Genomic DNA, 20417 nt, shown 5'->3' with positions numbered 1-20417 from the left:
ACAGGATAACAGCCATTTCTGACCTCCCAAAGACCCAACCCTGGGTCCTGTTTTTGCAAAAAATGAGCCCATTTTTTGCAAATATTGGGCACACAGAGGGTTAGGGAAGCCTGTAGAGTGCTCCTGGGGCTAGGAGAAAAGCAAAAACAGGATTTATTTTTTTTTGCAAAATCAGGTGCGTTTTTGCCTTCCCCCAGCTGCCAGGAGTTGGCTTCCCAAACCCTCTGTGTGTCCCGTTTTTTTGCACAAATGGGTGACAAACGGGTCTAGTTTGGTGAAAAATGGGGTGCACAGAGGGCTTGGGATGCCTGAAAAGTGCTCTTTGGGCTGAGGGAAGGCAAAAACACCCCCTTTTTGCAAAAAAACGGGACACGCAGAAGGTTTAGCAAACTTGCAGATTGCTCTGTGAGGCTGGAGAGGACAAAAACTTTTTTTCTTACTTACCTCTTTGAAATCTTGGTGCGTCTTATACACTAGTGAGATTTATAGTCCAAAAATACATTAAATATGACATTTTTTTGGATCTTATTCAATTAATTATAGAGAGATGAAAACTATATTTTCATTTTAGCCATAGCTTCTAGTTCTATAAATACAGACTGCTTTAGAACATTCATTGTTTCTGTCTTGACAAATAAGATTGGATCAGAAGCAATTCTAAATGCTTTGTCATAAATAATTATTTTCCAATGCCTCTGTATAGACTATCTGATCCCATAATTACATTACAGTGTGCAATACAGTGGTCTTAGTGCAAACTAAAATCTTATATCCCAGGTAAAGATAATGTTTGTAGTCTTCCAAATATTAGAAATATCAACAAGTAATGCAGAAATTACAATTTACCAATCATACTGTAATTCAAGTCATCATTCTTTCTTTCTGCTCAGTCCAAGGTCCTCAATCCTTACATAGATTTTTTTTTAAAAAGAAGCCACTTTAAAGATATAAAATATATGAAGCCTAGGAAAACATAATATAGGAATCGCAAATGAATGATAAAGGTGAGTGTAAGTGCAAAGTTCAGCTCAGTTCAGTATTTCTGTTAAAGGACTCCATTGCAGGGAAATAATGAAAACATTTCTAACTTGAAACATTTTAAGAGTGCCAATTTTAAAATTCTGCAATGCAAACTACAAACTTATAAATAATAATTCTCAACAGATATTCTAAAACAAACAAGTTAAAGCAGTGTTTCCCAACCTTGGCAACTTGAAGATATTTGGACTTCAACTCCCAGAATTCCCCAGCCAGCAAATGCTGGCTGGGGAATTCTGGGAGTTGAAGTCCAGATATCTTCAAGTTACCAAGGTTAGGAAACACTGAGTTAAAGTGAATTTTGCTAAAGCAAACTGTTGGTTTGCCTTTCTGGGTTTGAAAAAAAAAGTTACTTAAATTTGGACTGTGAAGTACTGCAGACCAGTAAAAATAGTTTTGTTGTTTGCTCTAAGAAACAGCAGATTTTGGTACAAGGAAAGACTTCCATGTATTCTAAGCATTCTAGTGGACCATCACGCAAGTATGAACCAGCAATGTCTTACAGATTCCAAAAAAGCTAATGCAATCCTGGGCTGCATCAACAAGGGGATAGTATCAAGATCACACAATGTGGTTGTATTGCTCTATTTTACACTAGTAAGACCACACTTGGAATACTGAATCCAGTTTTGATCACCATGGTACCAAAAGGATTTTGAGAGACCCTAGAAAGAGTGCAGAGAAGAGCAACAAAGATGTTAAAGGGTCTGAAACTAAATCATATGATGAATGGTTGAGGGAGTTATGTATGTTTATTGAAGGGTGGACATGATAATTGTCTTCTGGAAGACAGTTATCACTTGACTGCCACAAGAGAAGAGGAATTGACATATTCTCTAAAGCATCAGAAGGCAGGACAAGAAGTAATGGATGGAAGCTTTTAAAGACAGATCCAACCTAGAAGGATAAATTTTCTGGCAGCGAGAACAATTAATTAGTGGAATATCTTTTCTCTTGGGGTTGTGGGTGCTCCATAATTAGAGATTTTAAAAAATAGATTGGATAACCATTTGACTGAGGTGATATGAGGCTACTCCCTTGAGTAGGGGTTTGGACTAGAAGACTTCTGAAGTCCCCTTCAGCCCTATGATTCTATGTTCTACACAAGATTCTGTTTGCAGTGGACTGCAGTGGGAGAAAATTTCACTGCAATTATTGAATGGCAAGGTATATTACTTCCACTCTTTGCCCTCGACCATATTAAGTAAATTCATAATTCCTATATTTTCCTCACAATCTTTATTCAGGTGATCGTGCAACAATGCACATTACATATCTAGATTCCAAATCATAGGAAATCTCCATGGTTTCTTAAGTAGGACAATTGGTAAAAATAACATTGCCGAAATAATGGTTTTTCTGTGAAAAAATTATTTACTCTGCATTTCCTTGATTACAACTTCTTTATAAATTAATATAAAATCTTTAAATAAGATAATAGGAGAATGTGAAGTTGCAGTAAAAACCTTTTAGACATACATGTTGGGAATTGGCAAATTTTTGCAGTAATCCTTGTTAAATTGTACCATTATTAATTCCTTTATTTGGATGAGAAAAATTTAGAAGGCAGAAGCAATAAAGTAGATATTCATTATTTGCCACTTACAAACTATATATGATGACATAGAATATCCAAACTTTGTAATGGAGAAACAGTTTGGAATTTTATGTTGGCTGGCGAAGGAAATTCTTCCTTAAATATATTAAAGGGTTAAATAAGGTCCAGGAGGGAAGTGTTTTTAATAGGAAAGTGAACACAAGAACAAGGGGACACAATCTGAAGTTAGTTGGGGGAAAGATCAAAAGCAACATGAGAAAATATTATTTTACTGAAAGAGTAGTAGATCCTTGGAACAAACTTCCAGCAGACGTGGTAGATATATCCACAGTAACTGAATTTAAACATGCCTGGGATAAACATATATCCATCCTAAGATAAAATACAGAAAATAGTATAAGGGCAGACTAGATGGACCATGAGGTCTTTTTCTGCCGTCAGACTTCTGTTTCTATGTTTCCTCTTTTTATTTGTCCACTTTAAAACTTTGTTTCTCTTTAAAGAATATTTCTTCAAATAAAAGAAGGGAAAAAAGAATACTCAGAGCACCACATCAAATTTTAAATTACATGCCAGGGTCAAAGATATATATTTTAGAAGGACCTTTTTCCTTAATAATTTAATATTTTAATAATTACTACCATGACTTTATATATGAGCAAAAGTAGAAAAATTGCTGTGCAAGATTGATGAAACATTTCTATTCTTTCCACTAGATTATAAAGTAATGTATGCACAAAAGCAAAGTAGTATAAAAACGAAGAACCTGATTATCTATGGCCATAATCATTTTAAAATATTTTTCTCTGAAATGTGTACTGCTTAAATAACTTAAGCCCATTATTATTTGTTACTTTTAAGATAAAACAGGAAATCAAGACTTTAAAATACTTTTGGATTTATTCCTAAAAAATAACAACTTAGGCACAAAAATCTGTCCACTTTAACTACTTCCTTCTATTCAAATTGTTGTTGCTGTCATCCTTTGATGATATTTATAATTTTGTTACAAGGGTTTGTATGTGTAAAGTTGTACAGATTATTAATGTTTCAATAAAGTTTGGGACTTCATGCATATTTCACTGCTCTATAATTACAAGGTGATCTATCCGTTACATTTTACATGATAAATGGGTCAGGAACAATGCACAAAGTGCATATATCCAACTAAAGATATTACATTAGTTTTCAAAGGCTGCATCTTCATTCTTATTTATTCACATAATAAGAGGCCTGAATGTAAGCCTTCTCTATTAAAAAGAATGCATTTCTATGGAAAAAATGTTGTAAGTGGTAATTTTAATTGACTTTAGATATTATACATGATTAAATTGAAACTATACATGAAATCCAAATTTTCCTTCTACCTGGAAACTCAAGGACATCCTGAACTACATTGGAAGGACAGTGCAGACTTCAAGGGACCACCATTGCTATTCACCAATGAACATGAAGATCAAGGACATCTATTGCAAAAAAGCTACTAAAATTTTCTTGTTTGTAATCTTCAATTAGCTGAAATGGTACATCATATTTTTAAATCAAAGTACCTTAAATGCAGGGGAGGGGGAATCAATTAAATTGCTGGAGAATGCTCCTGTGTTCACACTAGTTTTATTGGCAAATAAAACTAGTGTGAACTAGTGGCTGCTGCAGTATTGTTGTGACACTATGGACAGCCATGATCACTGCTCATGATTCCTGGTGCTCCCTGACAGCTTCCCGCAAGTAATGGGGAAGCTAACTGGAAGTTGTATCCTTTCCCACTGCTTTTCTGCCCACCCATGGTAATTCTATATACAGTAATACCTCATGATACGAACTTAATTGGTGCAACTTCGCAGCTGTCTCCTGAAGCCGAACGCTAAAGCCGAACTTCCGCGTTCGGCTTCGGGAGACAGCTGCGAAGCGGTGCGGGTGTTTTAAAAGGTCGCAGCCGGCCTGGGGGGCTTCCCAGCAACCTCCCGAACCGAACCCGGGGTTCAGCAAAATTTTGCCTCTTCTTACGAACTTTGTTCGAGTTACGAACCGGTGTTCGGGAGGCTTCTGGGAAGCCCCGCCGCCCGGCTGTCACCTTTTAAAACAGCTGCGCGGCTTCCCAGCAGTCTCCGAACGCCGGTTCGTAACTCGAAAAAAGTTCGTAAGAAGAGGCAAAATTTTTCTGAACCCCGGGTTTGTATCACGAGTTGTTCGTAAGACGAGGGGTTCGTATCTTGAGGTACCACTGTATCTCTTTATGTAAGTAGGTATGGATTAAAGAAGGCCATCTAATATAGCTAGGCTATCTAATATATTACAGAAATGTGTACCTGCAATACAATTTATACAACAGTTGAATCTACCCAAAGATTAAGAGGATGTTAAGAATAAGGATTTTGTGAGACAAAGTAAAAAAAAAAATCAGGATTCAAACTTGATGATCTACAGAATAAACTTACATATCATGAACTAAGTTTAAAAAAACACATGGTTTTAGGAGCAAAAGATTAGGAATTTCCTTTTTTCTATTTATTCAGGTAATTAAGCCAGAATGAAACCTCAAAATACTGTTATGAAAATTAAGTTGGTTATCCTTTGGTTATTGTACATATTTTAAAGGTATTTCTTTGTTAGTTTCACTTTCTTCTAGAAAATTGCCTCATGAACACACTGAAAATCTGAAAATGCAAACTCTAATGCAAAATATTTACAAATTTGGTACCATCTGGTTTGCAAGACCAATCTTTACTTATGAACTACAAGTAGCCAACAATATGCATGTAAAATATGCAAAGCACAAAGGCTGTTAAAAAATTATGCACTTAAGGCAGTAATGAGGCAATAAGACACATCAGAATTAGCTAATAACCTCTTTACAACAGTTAAATGATCAGTTGAATGATCATAATGTAAGCATGTTAAAGGAAGTGCACAGAATACTTAACCAGGCACCAGAAGCAGATAAGAAAGCATTCAACCAGAATAATGTAGAAGTCAACAGATGGCAAGGTTCAGATAATGTTTATGAGAAAACATTGCTAAAGTTGCTTGACTGAAGTTGCTAATTCAAGAACTATAAAAACAGTATATCACTGATGAAAAGGACTTTTCTTTCTCCATACCTGATCAAGTCAGTCTCTTTTAACGGATGAAATAATTAAACCAACCTAAACTTTTGCCAGTCCACATTGGAAGTTCACATTTAAATGATATATTACTTTACTGCATTTAGTATAATCAGAACTGTAAGCAATGTATGTTTCACAGTTGAATATTATGTCTTGACAATTAATTCATAGCAACATTTATATATAAAAAGAGCATTTGATCCATTGGATACTTTATCTCCATTTAATTAATTCTCAAGAATGAAACCAATCTTTCAGATTAGTCCATATAAGTATTAGTCTACAACTATCTCTACTAATGTTCCTGATTACAAACTTACTGTATATTACTTATTTGTAATTTAAATGGGAAAAAAGTAAACCATTGTTTAAAACTTCCAGTCCTTTATCACAAACAAGCAACCAAAACTAATATTTGAAAATCTGACCTGAACAATCAATGATTTTAATTACAGGCAAATATGTTCATTAAAATTTGGTTTAATTAAAATAAAATGCCTTATTTCTAATTAGAAAACTTCAGAAATTTTATGAAATCACTATAAGAGCTCAAATAAAGCCTAATTATTCAACTATATTTTTGTACTGGAAAGAATAAAAGGGAAAAATATGAAATGCCTCCAGAAAAGTTGGGTAACGATATAGATAGTATTCTATTGTCACATTTTACTGTTTCACAAACAATCCGCTAAAATACTGTATTTCACTAGTAAGAAAACTAATGATCTGAAAGTAAGATAATTAATAATGCAACTTTGATGTGCTTGAAACCATGGTATAACAATTGATGGAGAGCTCTGTTAATATCTGATTATTTTTACAGATAATATAACTGTCTTTTAGCTAGTGTGGTCCAGGTTTGTAAATCCTAAAACAGCAAATCCTGAAATGGAATGGCAATGAATCTAGGATATCCATGAATGAATCCATTTTCTTTTGAATCCCTCCTTTCTTTATTCTTCACCATAGTGTCTTTAATTATGTATATGTAAACAAGTTTGAAGTTGCCATCCTTAATATAGTAATGACTAAACACCACAACATTCAATTGGATATAGTTTTGACAACATGTATAGGGCTGTTTTCCCAATCATTCTGAAGTTGGACTTCTTTTTTCTTTCTACTCTATTCCAACTCTTTACAGAACACATTTGGTGGAGTAAGAATCGTTTCATTGGCAGATGTCATTTTAAAAGCAAAATGACAATAAGGATGTACTTTAACTCATTTTTCATTTTATTTTCATGTCCTTATGATTCCCTAAAAAGGTAGTATTTGTCTTTAAACAAGCATACTAGATTTATTTTATTTATAAAACTTTCATGTTGGAGAGTTTTCTTTTCATTAATCAGTTTCTCCTATATTAATTTTTAAAAATGGGAAGTCTATAATATTAATATCTACATTCCTAATATAAATGCATTTTAATGTTAATTCTTAAATTATTCTGATTAACTTCTGCAGATGAAAGGAGAATAATAAATGCAAACATCTTTGTTATTCTATCATCACAAACAGATTGAAAAGCACAAATATACTGTAATATAGTGTGTATGTATAATATGTAAATATATATGGATAGTAGTGTACAAACTGTGTTTTTATGCTCTGAAAATATACTGTCCTACACTGCATGTGCTTAGCTAAGCAGAGCTAAAGAGCAACTTGTCCTTTTCCACTAAATTATTAGTACTTTAAAAAAAAATCCAGAAAAAACCCATTTAGATTACCAATATTTTAACTATGGAAAGGGTAAATGTATAACTAACAAAAATGCGCTTACCTAATGAAAAAAAGAGAGAGAGAAGAATCATTTTGTATTAAAGAGGAAGGGAAAATGCCACAAACACCAGAAAATGAACTCAGTTTTCTGGAAAAAACACTGATGTCTAAAAATGGTAAATAATAAACTAATTTTTTGATAGGTAAAAGTTTGAGGAGCATAATTTATGGGGAATATATACTGACATTATTATTTTGGTTCTTCCTTCATGTAATAAAAGTTATGACTGAGAGATTAAATAACCATCTGTTCATTTTAAGTGAAGTTTTAGCATTACTGAAAAAGAAAAAAATAAGTGATATTATTGTAATGTTGCATGTATAAATTTAACAGGATATAAATGTTTGGGAAATACATTGTATCTACATCTACACTGATTATCTTAGCTAATTCTTACAATTTATTTAAACTTATGAACTAATGCCTATTTGTTCCCAATACAGAATGGGACATTGAACACCTGTAGATCACTGAAGAGTTATTCTGCTGGTAATTAAAAAAAGACACAACAATCTGTGAAACCCACAGTCCTTTACCAATACTTCACCTTTTCTTTCCATTCTACAAACTTTGCTACCTATGTTGAAGAACCATGCACTTGTACTAAAATATAATATTTTATTAAGGTAAGCCTGCCTCAATACCAGGGAAGATTTTGGAAAAGATAATCAAGTAATGAATCAACGAACACCTAGAAGCAAACAAAGTAATAACCAAAAGCCAATATGGGTTTGTCAAAAGCAGATCATGCCAGAATAATCTTATTGTATCCTTTGACAAAGTGACAAAATTAGTGGACCAGAGCAATGCATGTTGATGTGGTTCACTTGGACTCCAGTAAGGCTTTGACAAAGTAGACCATTACCTACTACTAGATAAAGTAAAAAAATGTGGGATGGACAGCAATACCACCAGATGGATTCAAAACTGGCTAACCGACCACATTCAATGTGTGGTGCTCAATGGAACTGCACCTACATGGAGGAATATATGCACTGGTATACCCCTAGGCTCTGTTTTAGGCCCAGTACTCTTCTGCATCTTCATCAATGACTTGGACCAGGTGATAGATGGGGAACTCATCAAATTTGCAGATGACACCAGTTATAAGCTGCATAAGCAGAGGGATAGAATCAAGGGATAGAATCAAAGAAGAGGGAGTCAAACTATTCTCCAAAGCACCTGAGGGTAGAACAAGAAGCAATGAATGGAAACTAAACAAGGAGAGAAGTAATTTAGAACTAAGGAGAAATTTCCTGACAGTTAGAACAATTAATCGGTGGAGCAGCTTGCCCCCAGAAGTTGTGAATGCTCCAACACTGGAAGTTTTAAAAAAGATGTTGGATAACCATTTGTCTGAAGTAATACAGGGTTTTCTGCCTAAGTAGGGTGTAGGACTAGAAGACTTCCAAGGTCCCTTGCAACTCTGTTGTTATTATTATTATAAAAATTATCCATTGCTACGCTGAGTATTAGAACAAACAGCAGCATAAGCTCATATACGCTAGGTAGCTTTGGAAGCTCAATAATGCTTGTTTTATAGGGTTGCCGCAAAATTATAAAGAATCCATTTGAATAAATTCCTCTGACTAGTATTACATTTCATACATATTCAAATTGAGATTGGAAGGAGATTATTATGGGAAGAAAATCTGTTTGCTTTTCTAGGTAAAAGAGGAAAATAATACTTCAACGCTACTCCATTAACAGCTACACCATTATACGAAAGGCAGAAGTTCAGGGCAGCCAGTCAGTTGCCTGTGGGGGTCACAAGTAAAAACTGCTTCAGTCTATAGCTTATTTCGGATTTAATTGTGCAATGACAATATACTTTCTTCCTGTTTTTCTTTGTTTAATAGAAGGCAGATGAAAAGAGAGCTCCACAAACACCGCTCTTTTCTCATCTTTTACATATTACAAAAGGGCTAAAGGGAGAGAGAAGCAATTACCTTTTCTCTTCCTGGAGTCCAGGAAAAAAAAAGAGAGAAGGATCATTATCTTCTCCATTTTCCAATCTGGTGCAAGAGAAAGGAATGCAGTGATCCTTATCCTGCCATTTTAATAGAGCAAGCCTTGAAAGGTGTGTTGTGCACAGAGAAAGGATCACTTGTTCTTCAGAACTTTTAATTCAGTAATGCAGCACCTGGATCTGTCTGCGCTGTTTCAGGTGAATTTTATAGTGACAAATGATTTACAGTAAAATATATTTCCATATATATAGCTGTGACAACAGCTTCTCTTTGAATATGAAAGCTTCTACTTACTCATCACTTTCATAAAAAGTCACTAACAGGTAATGTATAGAACTGGTATCTGCATCTGTTACAATTCATCACTTTTAAATATTACATTCTTTCAGTGTTCTTGGAAGTAAGTCAGTATCAGAAAATCCTTAAATGATACAAGTGGCACATATTAGCTACACAGAGCAAACTTACAAGAACAGATCTTCCAAGTTCTAAGTAGTAGTGTGGAATAGGCTTGGCAATTACTAAAGATTAGGGAGTTATATAATTGTACAACTTTCAAAGTGCTATATATGTTTTGTAAATATGTCAGTTATGACTGGTCAGTGAAAGTATTTTTGCGACTTGACTCAATTCATTATACTCTTAAATGTCTGATTATTATTCCTGTTTTGCTGGTCTAGCATTGTTTTTTGGCTTGTAGTTTATCTTTACCATGGCAATAATAAGATCTTAAGTTTATTTATTTCTGTCACTGGTATCATCTTTTGGCTCTAATGTATAATTCAAATGTGAACTAAAACAAGTTTTGGCCCTTAAAATATTCTCTTAAAAGAATAATGCAACTGCTTTTAACTTGGCTATAAGATTTAAATTTTAAAATGAAAGTAAAAGGGAGAAAAGCCCCAATAATATTGATTTAATTTCAAAAGAAATGAGCAAACAGACAGTAATTGATTTTCTCTTATGTTCTGATATACAGTATTGCAACTGACAAGACCAAACAAACTGTGAGGGTAGATAGATTTGTACTGAATGGGGACTGTGAACAGATAACTGGCAAGTGAGAGCCATACCACCCTGAAACATTGCCTCTTTAGATCCCAGTTGTGAATGTCCTGTTACTGGAACAGAATAATGATGACAATAATGCCATCTGTCACAAAGATGCTTTTTCCAAAAGGCAACTGGACTTTCTTTGATTTTCCTTGCAGAGGTTTCACTTCTCATCCATGCAACTTTTTTAGATTAGATTAGATTTATTGGATTTATATGCCGCCCCTCTCCGTAGACTCGGGGCGGCTCACAACAATGACAAAAACAATACATAATGACAAATCTAAGATTTACCAATCTAATTACAGTTTTAAGTTAAAAAGTTCATAAAAGCAACCCCAATATATATAAAAAATAAGCACACAATCAATCAAACACCCAAACAACATGGGCAAGGGGGAGATGTTTCAATTCCCCCATGCCTGATGGCAGAGGTGGGTTTTAAGGAGTTTACGAAAGGCAAGGAGGGTGGGGACAATCCTAATCTCAGGGGGGAGCTGGTTCCAGAGGGTCGGAGACACCACAGAGAAGGCTCTTCCCCTGGGTCTCGCCAGACGACATTGTTTAGTCGATGGGACCCGAAGAAGGCCAACTCTGTGGGACCTAACCGGTCGCTGGGATTCTTGCGGCAGAAGGCGGTCCCAAAGATATTTTAGTTCTGACTGAATGGTGAAAAATGAAAAGACTTATATTCATTGCAGTCATCTGGTCATTCTTGAGGTCCCTTGGAGATTTACCTTTGTTCTCAGGGTCACCTGAATGGTACACTATTCACAGACCCCAAGGCCATAGATAAACCTCCACATGGCTTCAATGACTCTCAGAAATAGTGACCATAGACCAGTGATGGGGAACCTATGGCACGGGTGCCACAGTTGGCACACAGAGCTATATTTGCTGGCACACGAGGCATTGCTCTAGGTCAGCTCCAACGTGCATGTGTGTGCCGGCCAGTTGAATTTTGGCTTGCAAGAGGCTCTGGGAGGGCGGTTTTGGCTTCCACAGAGCTTCTGGGGGAATGAGGGAGGATGTTTTTACCCTCCCCCAGCTCCAGGGAAGCCTTTGGAGCCTGGGGAGGGAGAAATACAAGCCTACTGGGCCCACGAGGAGTTGGAAACAGGCCGTTTCCGGCCTCCAAAAGGTCTCCTGGGGGTGAGGGAAGCTGTTTTTGCCCTCCCCGTGCATTGAATTATAGGTGTGGGCACTTGCGCATGCACAATAGTGCCTTCACTGCCATAGATATTTAACAAGTAATAGAAATCCTTCCAATTTCCACCATTCAATCAGGACTGAAGAAGCATCTTGGATGAAAAGCAAAACGTCTTTAAGGAAAAGCAAAGAAAGTCCAGTTGCTTTTTGAAAAAGCACCTTTGAGATAACCATGATCTGGATGACTGAGAATCTCCAGACATTTAACTATGCCATCTGTGACATCTAATACATCATGAAAGCTACAAAGAGAAGAAACAAAGAAATGGATAAAACTATGATACAACACCAAATAGGGACTCAAGATCATTATTAAGTTAACTGAAGAAAGCCATCCATTATTAATTCAAAACTGTTAAGAACTTACTGTTAAATTCAGTTATTTTACTAATGCCCATCAGGCACAGTGCAATGCAAATTCATAGCAGCTACCTTAGTAGTAATAATACTTCTCAGCAAATGATTTTTTTTCACAGCTCGTGTTGCCCAGGTATTGTATTACAAATTTAAATGAAAGGAAAAGTATGCCGCATTTCATATAAATGAAATAACAATTTAAAATTATATATACATTTAAGTATGTATAAAAAAATAATACTCACTCCTTCTTTATTGTTTTAAGGCAGCAGTCCTGTATAAGGCTTCAATGCATTAGTTATTCCTTCCCCATTTAAATTAATCCTGCCAACTTGTGGGAATTTTATTATAGTACTGTACTATATTTTAGGGTCAACTTTATGAAACTAAACTTAATACTTTTAAGTAGCTAGATGTGAAATGAATGAATACATATGTCACAGATGAAGTGTTCCTTTTTCCTTCTCTGGAGGTATAATTATCAAATTTAATTTCCTTGTCATATCTATAAATTTTATGTAGGTGCTACTCTAAGGATCAATAACCAAATGGATACAGGCCATAACACAATGGTACTACAGTATAGCAAATTTTTTGAAGACTGAAAACCCAAAATAAATTCCTGTGCATCTCCAGCTACAGAAAACTATGATGGTAGCAGTACAACTGTCTGCCCAAGAAAGCAATATTTGCCTAGGTAGTTAAATAGTCTAATAATTTTACATCTGATAATGTTTTTTGTCCTCTTAGACAAGAACTCAGCACCTCCTAGGGTAACTTATAAACTGTAATTTCAAAAGATTTTGTTGGATGTGGAAAAGAGAATCGGTAAACATTAATTCTTTTTTAGCATTAACCACTTGAAAAGGAATACAGATTTTGACTGTCTATCATTTACTAATATTTATATTTACTAATCAGTAATCCTGTTGCATTATATGAGCACAACAACCCTTCAGTTTTACTTCTGTTAATGTGTATGTGTGCATGTATGCCAGTTGGCAATTTAGTATTCTATGACATATTTATTTGCTGTAAAATTACAACAGAATAATTTTAAGGGGTAATTTTATTTATTTATAATTTAGCCTATTACATGTTCTCTGGTCTTAAAAATATTAACCTTATTTTTCTTTAATTATTACCACTTAAGGTTCCCAATATCTAATGAATTAGGGAACTAATGTGGAAGTGAAAATAATCTATCCCATTTCCTAATTTTTGTGTAATACAGATGAATTTAATTTTTTAGATAAAGCAATGTTAAGAAAAGTTTAAGTATCCAGAAAAATGTATATATATCTTCAAACATTAAATTTTGAATATGTTTATGTAGAAATAATTTGTGTCAAGTGTCCTCTTTTAATAGCCATAATATGCCATCCATTAAATCCCTCTTTAAAATGCAATCAATGTACATGCATATATTATTGTTGTGAGTGATCAACTATAATCCAAATATGGGAATCAGAACCTGAATTCCTTGTCTTTATTTGCTGATTCAATTGAATGTAATCATAAAAAATTAAGAAATTTAATATTTAGAGGCCTTGTAAAAATACTAATGATCATACACATCTGGATTTCAAGACTTTAAAATACAGATATATCTACTTCTGAATTTCTGGCAAATGAAAAGCACAGCCTAAACACATACACATTTCCCATTACGTAGCAACAAGTAAATGACCAGAGTTTTAAGTGACCACTAGAGTTCATGAAACTTTAAATGACCAGAGTTTTAAGTGACCACTAGAGTTCATGAAACTTTTAAGTAATACAACATCGTTGTGGATGCTAAGATAACTGGAAGATGACATTACTGAAGAGATCATGTAAAATCATATCATCTGAGAAAAATGACTGGATCATTCTCAGGGTTAACTATTGTTTAATGCAGGCCATAATGTAATGCAGGCAATAATTTCTGTAGCTTAAACTGCAGAGAGAGGCATGAGATACCATTGAAAGAAGCAAGAAAGGCACAGGAGAGAGCAGTATTAAATCATAAAGCTGCAAGCTACACTCAGAACTGAAATATCTGTCTTTGCTTCCAATTGCTTTCTCTACAGCTGAATCAGTTTGCATAACCTGTCAAATACGCCCTCCAAAAATGTGGGATTAAACTCCAAAATGCCACAGATTTTATAGGATTAAGGCATCCATCTTGCCTCTTAAAATACCCACAAAATATTAATAATATAGTCAATCTCAGACTATGGGCTGGAAGGTTACAGGGACAGAAATGGGGTGATGGAAGTTGCATGTCGCATGTGGGGTACACTTTGGCATCTATTTCAGTAGTAAAATGGTCTTAGGGAGGAAAGAAACCTTGAAGTCTAATGATACATACATGTAGAACATGGTAAGACCTGGAATTTATGTGAATGAAATGTATATTTCCTTGTTTCATATGCTTATATTTTTTATTTTCTTTGGATAAACTTGCCCATTATTAATCTGATGCCCTCAAATGTCACTTTCTAGTTATAAGTTGCATCCACGATATTTAAATTAAGTATATGTAGACAAAATTTATTAATTCCTGTTTTTCTATCAAACACATGACCTTAATTTGAATACTGAAATTCAAATACATTTTCTGAGCATTGAACTAATTTACTATTATGATTTTTACCAATCAAATGGCACTCTTGCTAACATTTTGCTGACCTCATTAATTCACTCCATGAACCACAGAATCTGTAATTTAGTAAGAGTTAGATCTACTTTTCTATCAAAGTTTCCTGTTGTTTATGATAAGCTAAAATATGTTTTGCACATTAAAATATGGGCAAAACAGCACTTCTGTCTTCAAGGCATGTTACTTGCCCTGATAAGGGGATATGTATATATTCAGATGAGATTTACTTAAAAATTTAAGAATTCACTTTTCCACATAACCAGAAATGTGAAAAAGAAATTTCACTGTACAGAAAAAGCCTTGCACTGCTGTATATCACTTTTATATAACTTAACTACCTGCAAAGAGGAAATTATGGGAGTATGTAGATAATCACAAAATGCCAGCAAATTTCTCTTCTTTAAAAAGCAATGAATTTTGAATCCTTCCATTCTTCTATAAATAAAAAGCTTTCAGTGCAAACATTTTAAACAATATAAAAATGAAGATAATTTTCAGGTTTCTTATTGAGACGTTTAATTTAAAATGAAATAAATGGTTCAATTAAGTTCAGTGCAAATATATCTGAAACATTAAACATAAATAAATATATTAATATTATTGTAGAAATCATTGAAGGGAGGGGTGTCACAAAATTATAGGCTTTTTGGACTGCAGTGACCTTTGGCTATAAGAAAGAAGGTTTTTAAAGTGAAGGAAAAATATTAAAAAACCCCATCTGAATAATGTCTATACTTCCAATTATGTTCTAATGATTTGCTTGAGCTATAAATATAGTGCTGTATTTAATCATTGTGGAAAAAACTGGGTCCATACTGGGTTGTGATATGATCATAGTAAGGAAACAAGTAAGGAAATAGTTATATAAAATAAAAATTCAGATATATGAATACTTGTCCTACAGTCACAAATTTTGAACTATTGTTGCATTTGTTTTGAAATATGGTATTTATGGAGGCAAGAATAAAAAGTGCCAAAAATGAATAGAAAGGATGAAAATAATTTGCGGCCTGGCAGAACATTAACTAAGTAAAAATTAATTATTAGCAAAAATCTGATTACTTGGCTTCAAAATGGATGGAAGGGGGAGGTATAAAGGAATTTATGATTTTTCTGCACACGACTATAGCTTTTCATTCACTGAAGAATCTTTCAAACCTTTAGATTTTATTTCACAAAACTGGAATTGTATCCATGCATAAATGCTACTTATCAAAACTAAATAAAAAGTGTAGTATTAGAAAAAAGACCTTAATAGAAACCAGAATAAGAAATTTAAAAAACAGTAATATTGTTAATGTAAGAAAATCACCTTTTACAGCCACTATAAAATGAAAACTACAGTATTTTTTTCATAAAGATATAGCTCACCAAAACTATAATTGTGTCAGAGTAACTGGTTTCCTTTTAACTTAAAACTACAGATTCAAATCTTGATTTAGATAATTTGTCACTTGATCTAACTTTTACAAATCGTAGCTATTTATTCTCAAATACAATTGTTTGCAGGAGGACTGATTCAATATTTTTATATTTTTTATGAGTGACAAGGATTTTCTGCATAGAATACATTATTTTGAGGGCTATATATTATTTTGGGTCAATGAATGAAGATAATCTATACACTTTTTCACCCAACAAATCTATTTTACTTTGTGGTAATAATCATTTTCAATAAATAGCACGCAGCAAGTTTTACATTAAACCTATTTAAAAACAGGTGGTTTTTTTAGAAGAACTGTTTAATTTCAAAATTTTGTTTTTAACTTTGATTTTGTACTAATATCTTCTACACTGATTTTATCAATGTACTGCTTATCTCAAAAAACAGAACTGTCCAATTTTTGACAATTTATTCAAACTACTGTTTCTATTATTGGTAATCAATTTATTCCTAAAATTCATCTGGAAAATGTATCATATAAAAGCATATTATTGCTTAAACAAATCAAACTTAAATTCTTGACTGATTTCCAGTAGTTATAAAAATGACTTTCTTTCGTGTTATATATCCAGGTTCTGACTTTTCCTACATTTTGTATATTATTTCTGATGAATAATTATTTCTATTTATTCAGACTCCTGTTTGGATGAAACTGCTTATGCTAATCGGGGTTATTAACTTAAAATGACAATTCCATATGCCACCCTTTTAATTAATCAGTACAGTTAAGTGAAACTAATTTACACTCAAATCTAGAACTTTCTTCTCGTTAACTTATTTATGCTCAAGAAATTATCATTCTGGACTCATGATTAGGATGATATCAAAATAAGGTATGAGAATTTTCTCCCTTCTTTAATTTGTGCTCATATTTTTAACATTTAAAGAAAGATAGTTTTATGCAGATTGTAGCAATTGTTAGTCTAAAAATGGTCCATATTGCCGAAGTCATTTATAAATGACTGAGCAATTATTCAGTCTAGCTAAATTACAAATATTTAAGATCCCAATTCTATTGATGCCTTGCTGAAAATACATTCCAGAATTCAGTGGGACTTATCTCAGAATAGACATTAATAGGGTTGTGCTATATAACAGAAGCTGTGACCTACACTGGCAAAATGAAAATGTCTAATAAGTGATGTTGAGGCAAGGAGGAGTGTCTCACAAAACATGATTAAATCTAGCATTCTGTCCCTGAACACTTTACATAAAGTTATACAACACTTTATATAAAGTTTTCCATTGATTTATACACAGAAATGCAATCTCATAAGATTTAGTTGAAATAAAGATATATTTAAAATTTTCCTAAATGTTTTCTTCTTGACTATCCATTTGCATATTATTTTCAGATAATTTTCTTTTGAAATAGGAATTATGTACCATGATTCACAGGAAAGAAACTTCTTATTATAATAATTGGACATTAATCCAATGTAACAAAAAGTACTGTTTAAAGTAATTCTCAAAAATCCGCAAAGTACAGAAGAAGTGATCAATAAAAACATGCAATTCTGAATGTCTTGCCCTATTTTGTGAAGTAGAAATTGCAAAGCATGGCCCTTATCTTTAATCTTTTTGCAGATGAAAAGAAGGAAGATTATCTGTACTTTTATAAATAAAAAGAATGTCTAGCATTTATATAGGAGATTTGATCTATATTTCAGGCAGGATAAAGATCTTACAACCAATATCTGCAAGCAATTCTTTAAATAAATGCCCCTTTTCTAGGTACTTCCAGAAATTATAGACAAAATGATATTTTATCATTCCAATGATATAAATAGTGTTAAAACACTACCTTCTAAAATTCATTTAAACTTTAGATGGAACACAAAAGTCTTAGAAAATAATCTGACTTCAGAACAGCTATTCATGTGACACTACAATATGGACAGAATTAGGTGGAAGATATCACATATATTATCACTTAATTTTAAGGTGCTATTCTCAAAGTAATAAAAGCATAAAGGAAACAACAGAAAATATGGAGACACATATTTTTCTTATCAGAAAGAAATATCAGGACCATCTCATCTTTATCCTCTTGCTATATGAAAGTAGGACATCTAACCTTAACAGTCTGTATTAACAATAAGGTATGAATGTGTGTGTATACACACATTCAGTTATATAACTGAGCAGGTATTAGTGGCAGTGCATGCAAAAAAAAAAGAGAAGAAAATTATGTTTAAAAAGTTACAATTTTCCTTCCTTCTGTTTTTGTACAGAAATACTGAATATATCAGCATTCTACCTGGTAAACACTTCTGTCTCTCTAAAAAAAAAAAACTGAATAAAAAAAATATCTTGAGAACTTTTTATTTTCCCCCCACTTGTCTATTACTTTGCCTGTCTCATCATGGATAGGCTTGACCCAGCCTTTTTTGTTTTGTCCCTAATTTTTTTTAAGAAGAAATCCTTTCCTTATACCTAGACTAGTAGGTGAAAAAACATCATTTTTTTTTCCTTTTTGCTACTCTTCATTTGCAAAGCCCTACTATTTGGTTGAGGCTCTGCGTCATCCCTCCTCGCTCTTGCACTTCCAGAGTTGTTCTATTTGCAGCTCCCATCTAGAAATATGGGAGTCGCAGTGCTAAGACCTGGAGGGTGCCGGATTGGCCAAGTTTGCCCTATGCTCAGCAAAGACAACATGTAATTGCAGAAAAGCTACCTTTGTTCACCTCATTCTTACTTATTGTTCCTAAGTCCGATGAAAGATATTATTGGTGTTAGTGGGGGAGAAAGAAGTTGGGGTTATACATCTGAACGGGTGGAATGGAACCGAATCCACAAGAGGAATCTATTATTCTCCTTCCCCATCCTGCAGGGACTCCACACCATCCAACCCAAACTCCCTTGCCATTTTCCACAGCCCTTTTATGATAGCAAGACTAGTTGGTGGAAACCAATAGGGCCCATTGTGTGTGTGTTGCTGATCGATTTTTATGTTTCTATTCCACAGTTTTAACTGGATTTTATGAAGTCCAAAGCGGTCAGAATTGTGACATCTGTCCATTAAAACACTGCAAGCGGTGTACTTACGACAGTAGGCCTTGTAGATTTCTTAACATATTTCTCATTGTTGTTGTTTTTGTAGTGCTCTTCACAAGTGACAATTTTTTTAAGTTTTTTTTTTTTTGTAGTAAAGAAGGGTTGTATTTAGAGGCCAGTAGCTAGAGATCCAACCAGTAGATCTCCTGAAACACTATCTGGCCTTAAGGCCACCATCAAAGGAAGGCTGAGATAATTACTATTCATCCAGCTTCCAGAAATGTAATGTACCAGCAGGCAAAAAACAGTTCATCATGTAGTACAAAAATGAAAATAAACAAACTAAAAATGAAAAAAAAAATCTAGTGCCATAGCTTTTCGTTGTTTCTCTGTTTGGGCTTTGTTGTTGTTCATAACAGAATAGATATTATTTACCCATCTGAAACATGCAGCCTCATGTGGTCGTTGAAGTGCTCAATTTGGTCAAACTTAGCTGGGCAGACAGAGCAAACATAGGTCGTTCCCTCTGTGCAGGCCATCACTCCAGCTGGAAGTGCCCTTGCCCCAGTGCTTGTTGTGTTAGATGTTCCGTTAGTGGCACTATGTAGAGCCACGTGTCTTTCAAGCAGGGTCTTGTGTGAAAACTTTTTCTTGCAAATGTAGCATTCATACGATTTCTCCCCACGGTGAAGACGCATATGCACATTTAGGGAACTCTTCTGCGTAAAACGCTTATTACAGATACTGCATTGGTAGGCTCTGACACCAGTGTGAGTCACCATGTGTTTGATTAGGTAATCTTTTAGGGAGAAGGATCGCCAACAAATGCTGCATTGGTGCGGCTTCTCACCTGCACAAGGATCACAAATGGAAACACAAGGAGGAAGAAAAATAACATTCAATTAGGAAAAAATGCCAATGAATTCTCCTATAACATATGTTCTGGTTATACAATATATAGTTATTTATTTATTAATCAAGTTCTCCTATAACATATTTTCTAGTTATACAGTATATGATTATTTATTTATTAATCAAATTCATCTCTGTGCGGAAAGTAGATCTGGATGGCATAGCCATAGAACAATCCAATAACAGAAATATAAAGCAGACAATATCTAAAGTTATTATGTAATAATTACTTTAGAAAGCATTAAAAACTATACAAGAACCCAGAATCAATAATACTCATTAAGATAGATAAAGAAGGGAAGGAAATAAGTTTTGTGAATGCAGAGAGGACCACAGAGAAGCAAT

The 20417-nt window shown here is 33.9% G+C and overlaps 1 protein-coding gene across 15 annotated transcripts in view; it reads right to left on the bottom strand.

Annotated features, from left to right (window-relative positions):
* Positions 1 to 16765: 16765 nt before the first annotated feature.
* Positions 16766 to 20417, bottom strand: part of ZBTB20 (zinc finger and BTB domain containing 20) — a 635906-nt gene continuing 632254 nt past the window's right edge. For all 15 annotated transcript variants that reach the window (XM_070750021.1, XM_070750012.1, XM_070750019.1 and 12 more), the window contains one exon: positions 16766 to 20010. In XM_070750021.1, coding sequence (XP_070606122.1) covers positions 19592 to 20010 — 419 coding nt within the window. In that variant the 3' untranslated portion in view covers positions 16766 to 19591. The remainder of the gene's footprint in view (positions 20011 to 20417) is intronic.

This window comes from Erythrolamprus reginae, chromosome 4 (assembly GCF_031021105.1).
Source record: "Erythrolamprus reginae isolate rEryReg1 chromosome 4, rEryReg1.hap1, whole genome shotgun sequence".
Lineage (NCBI taxonomy): Eukaryota > Metazoa > Chordata > Lepidosauria > Squamata > Dipsadidae > Erythrolamprus > Erythrolamprus reginae.
This window is presented reverse-complemented; position numbering and strand designations above follow the sequence as displayed.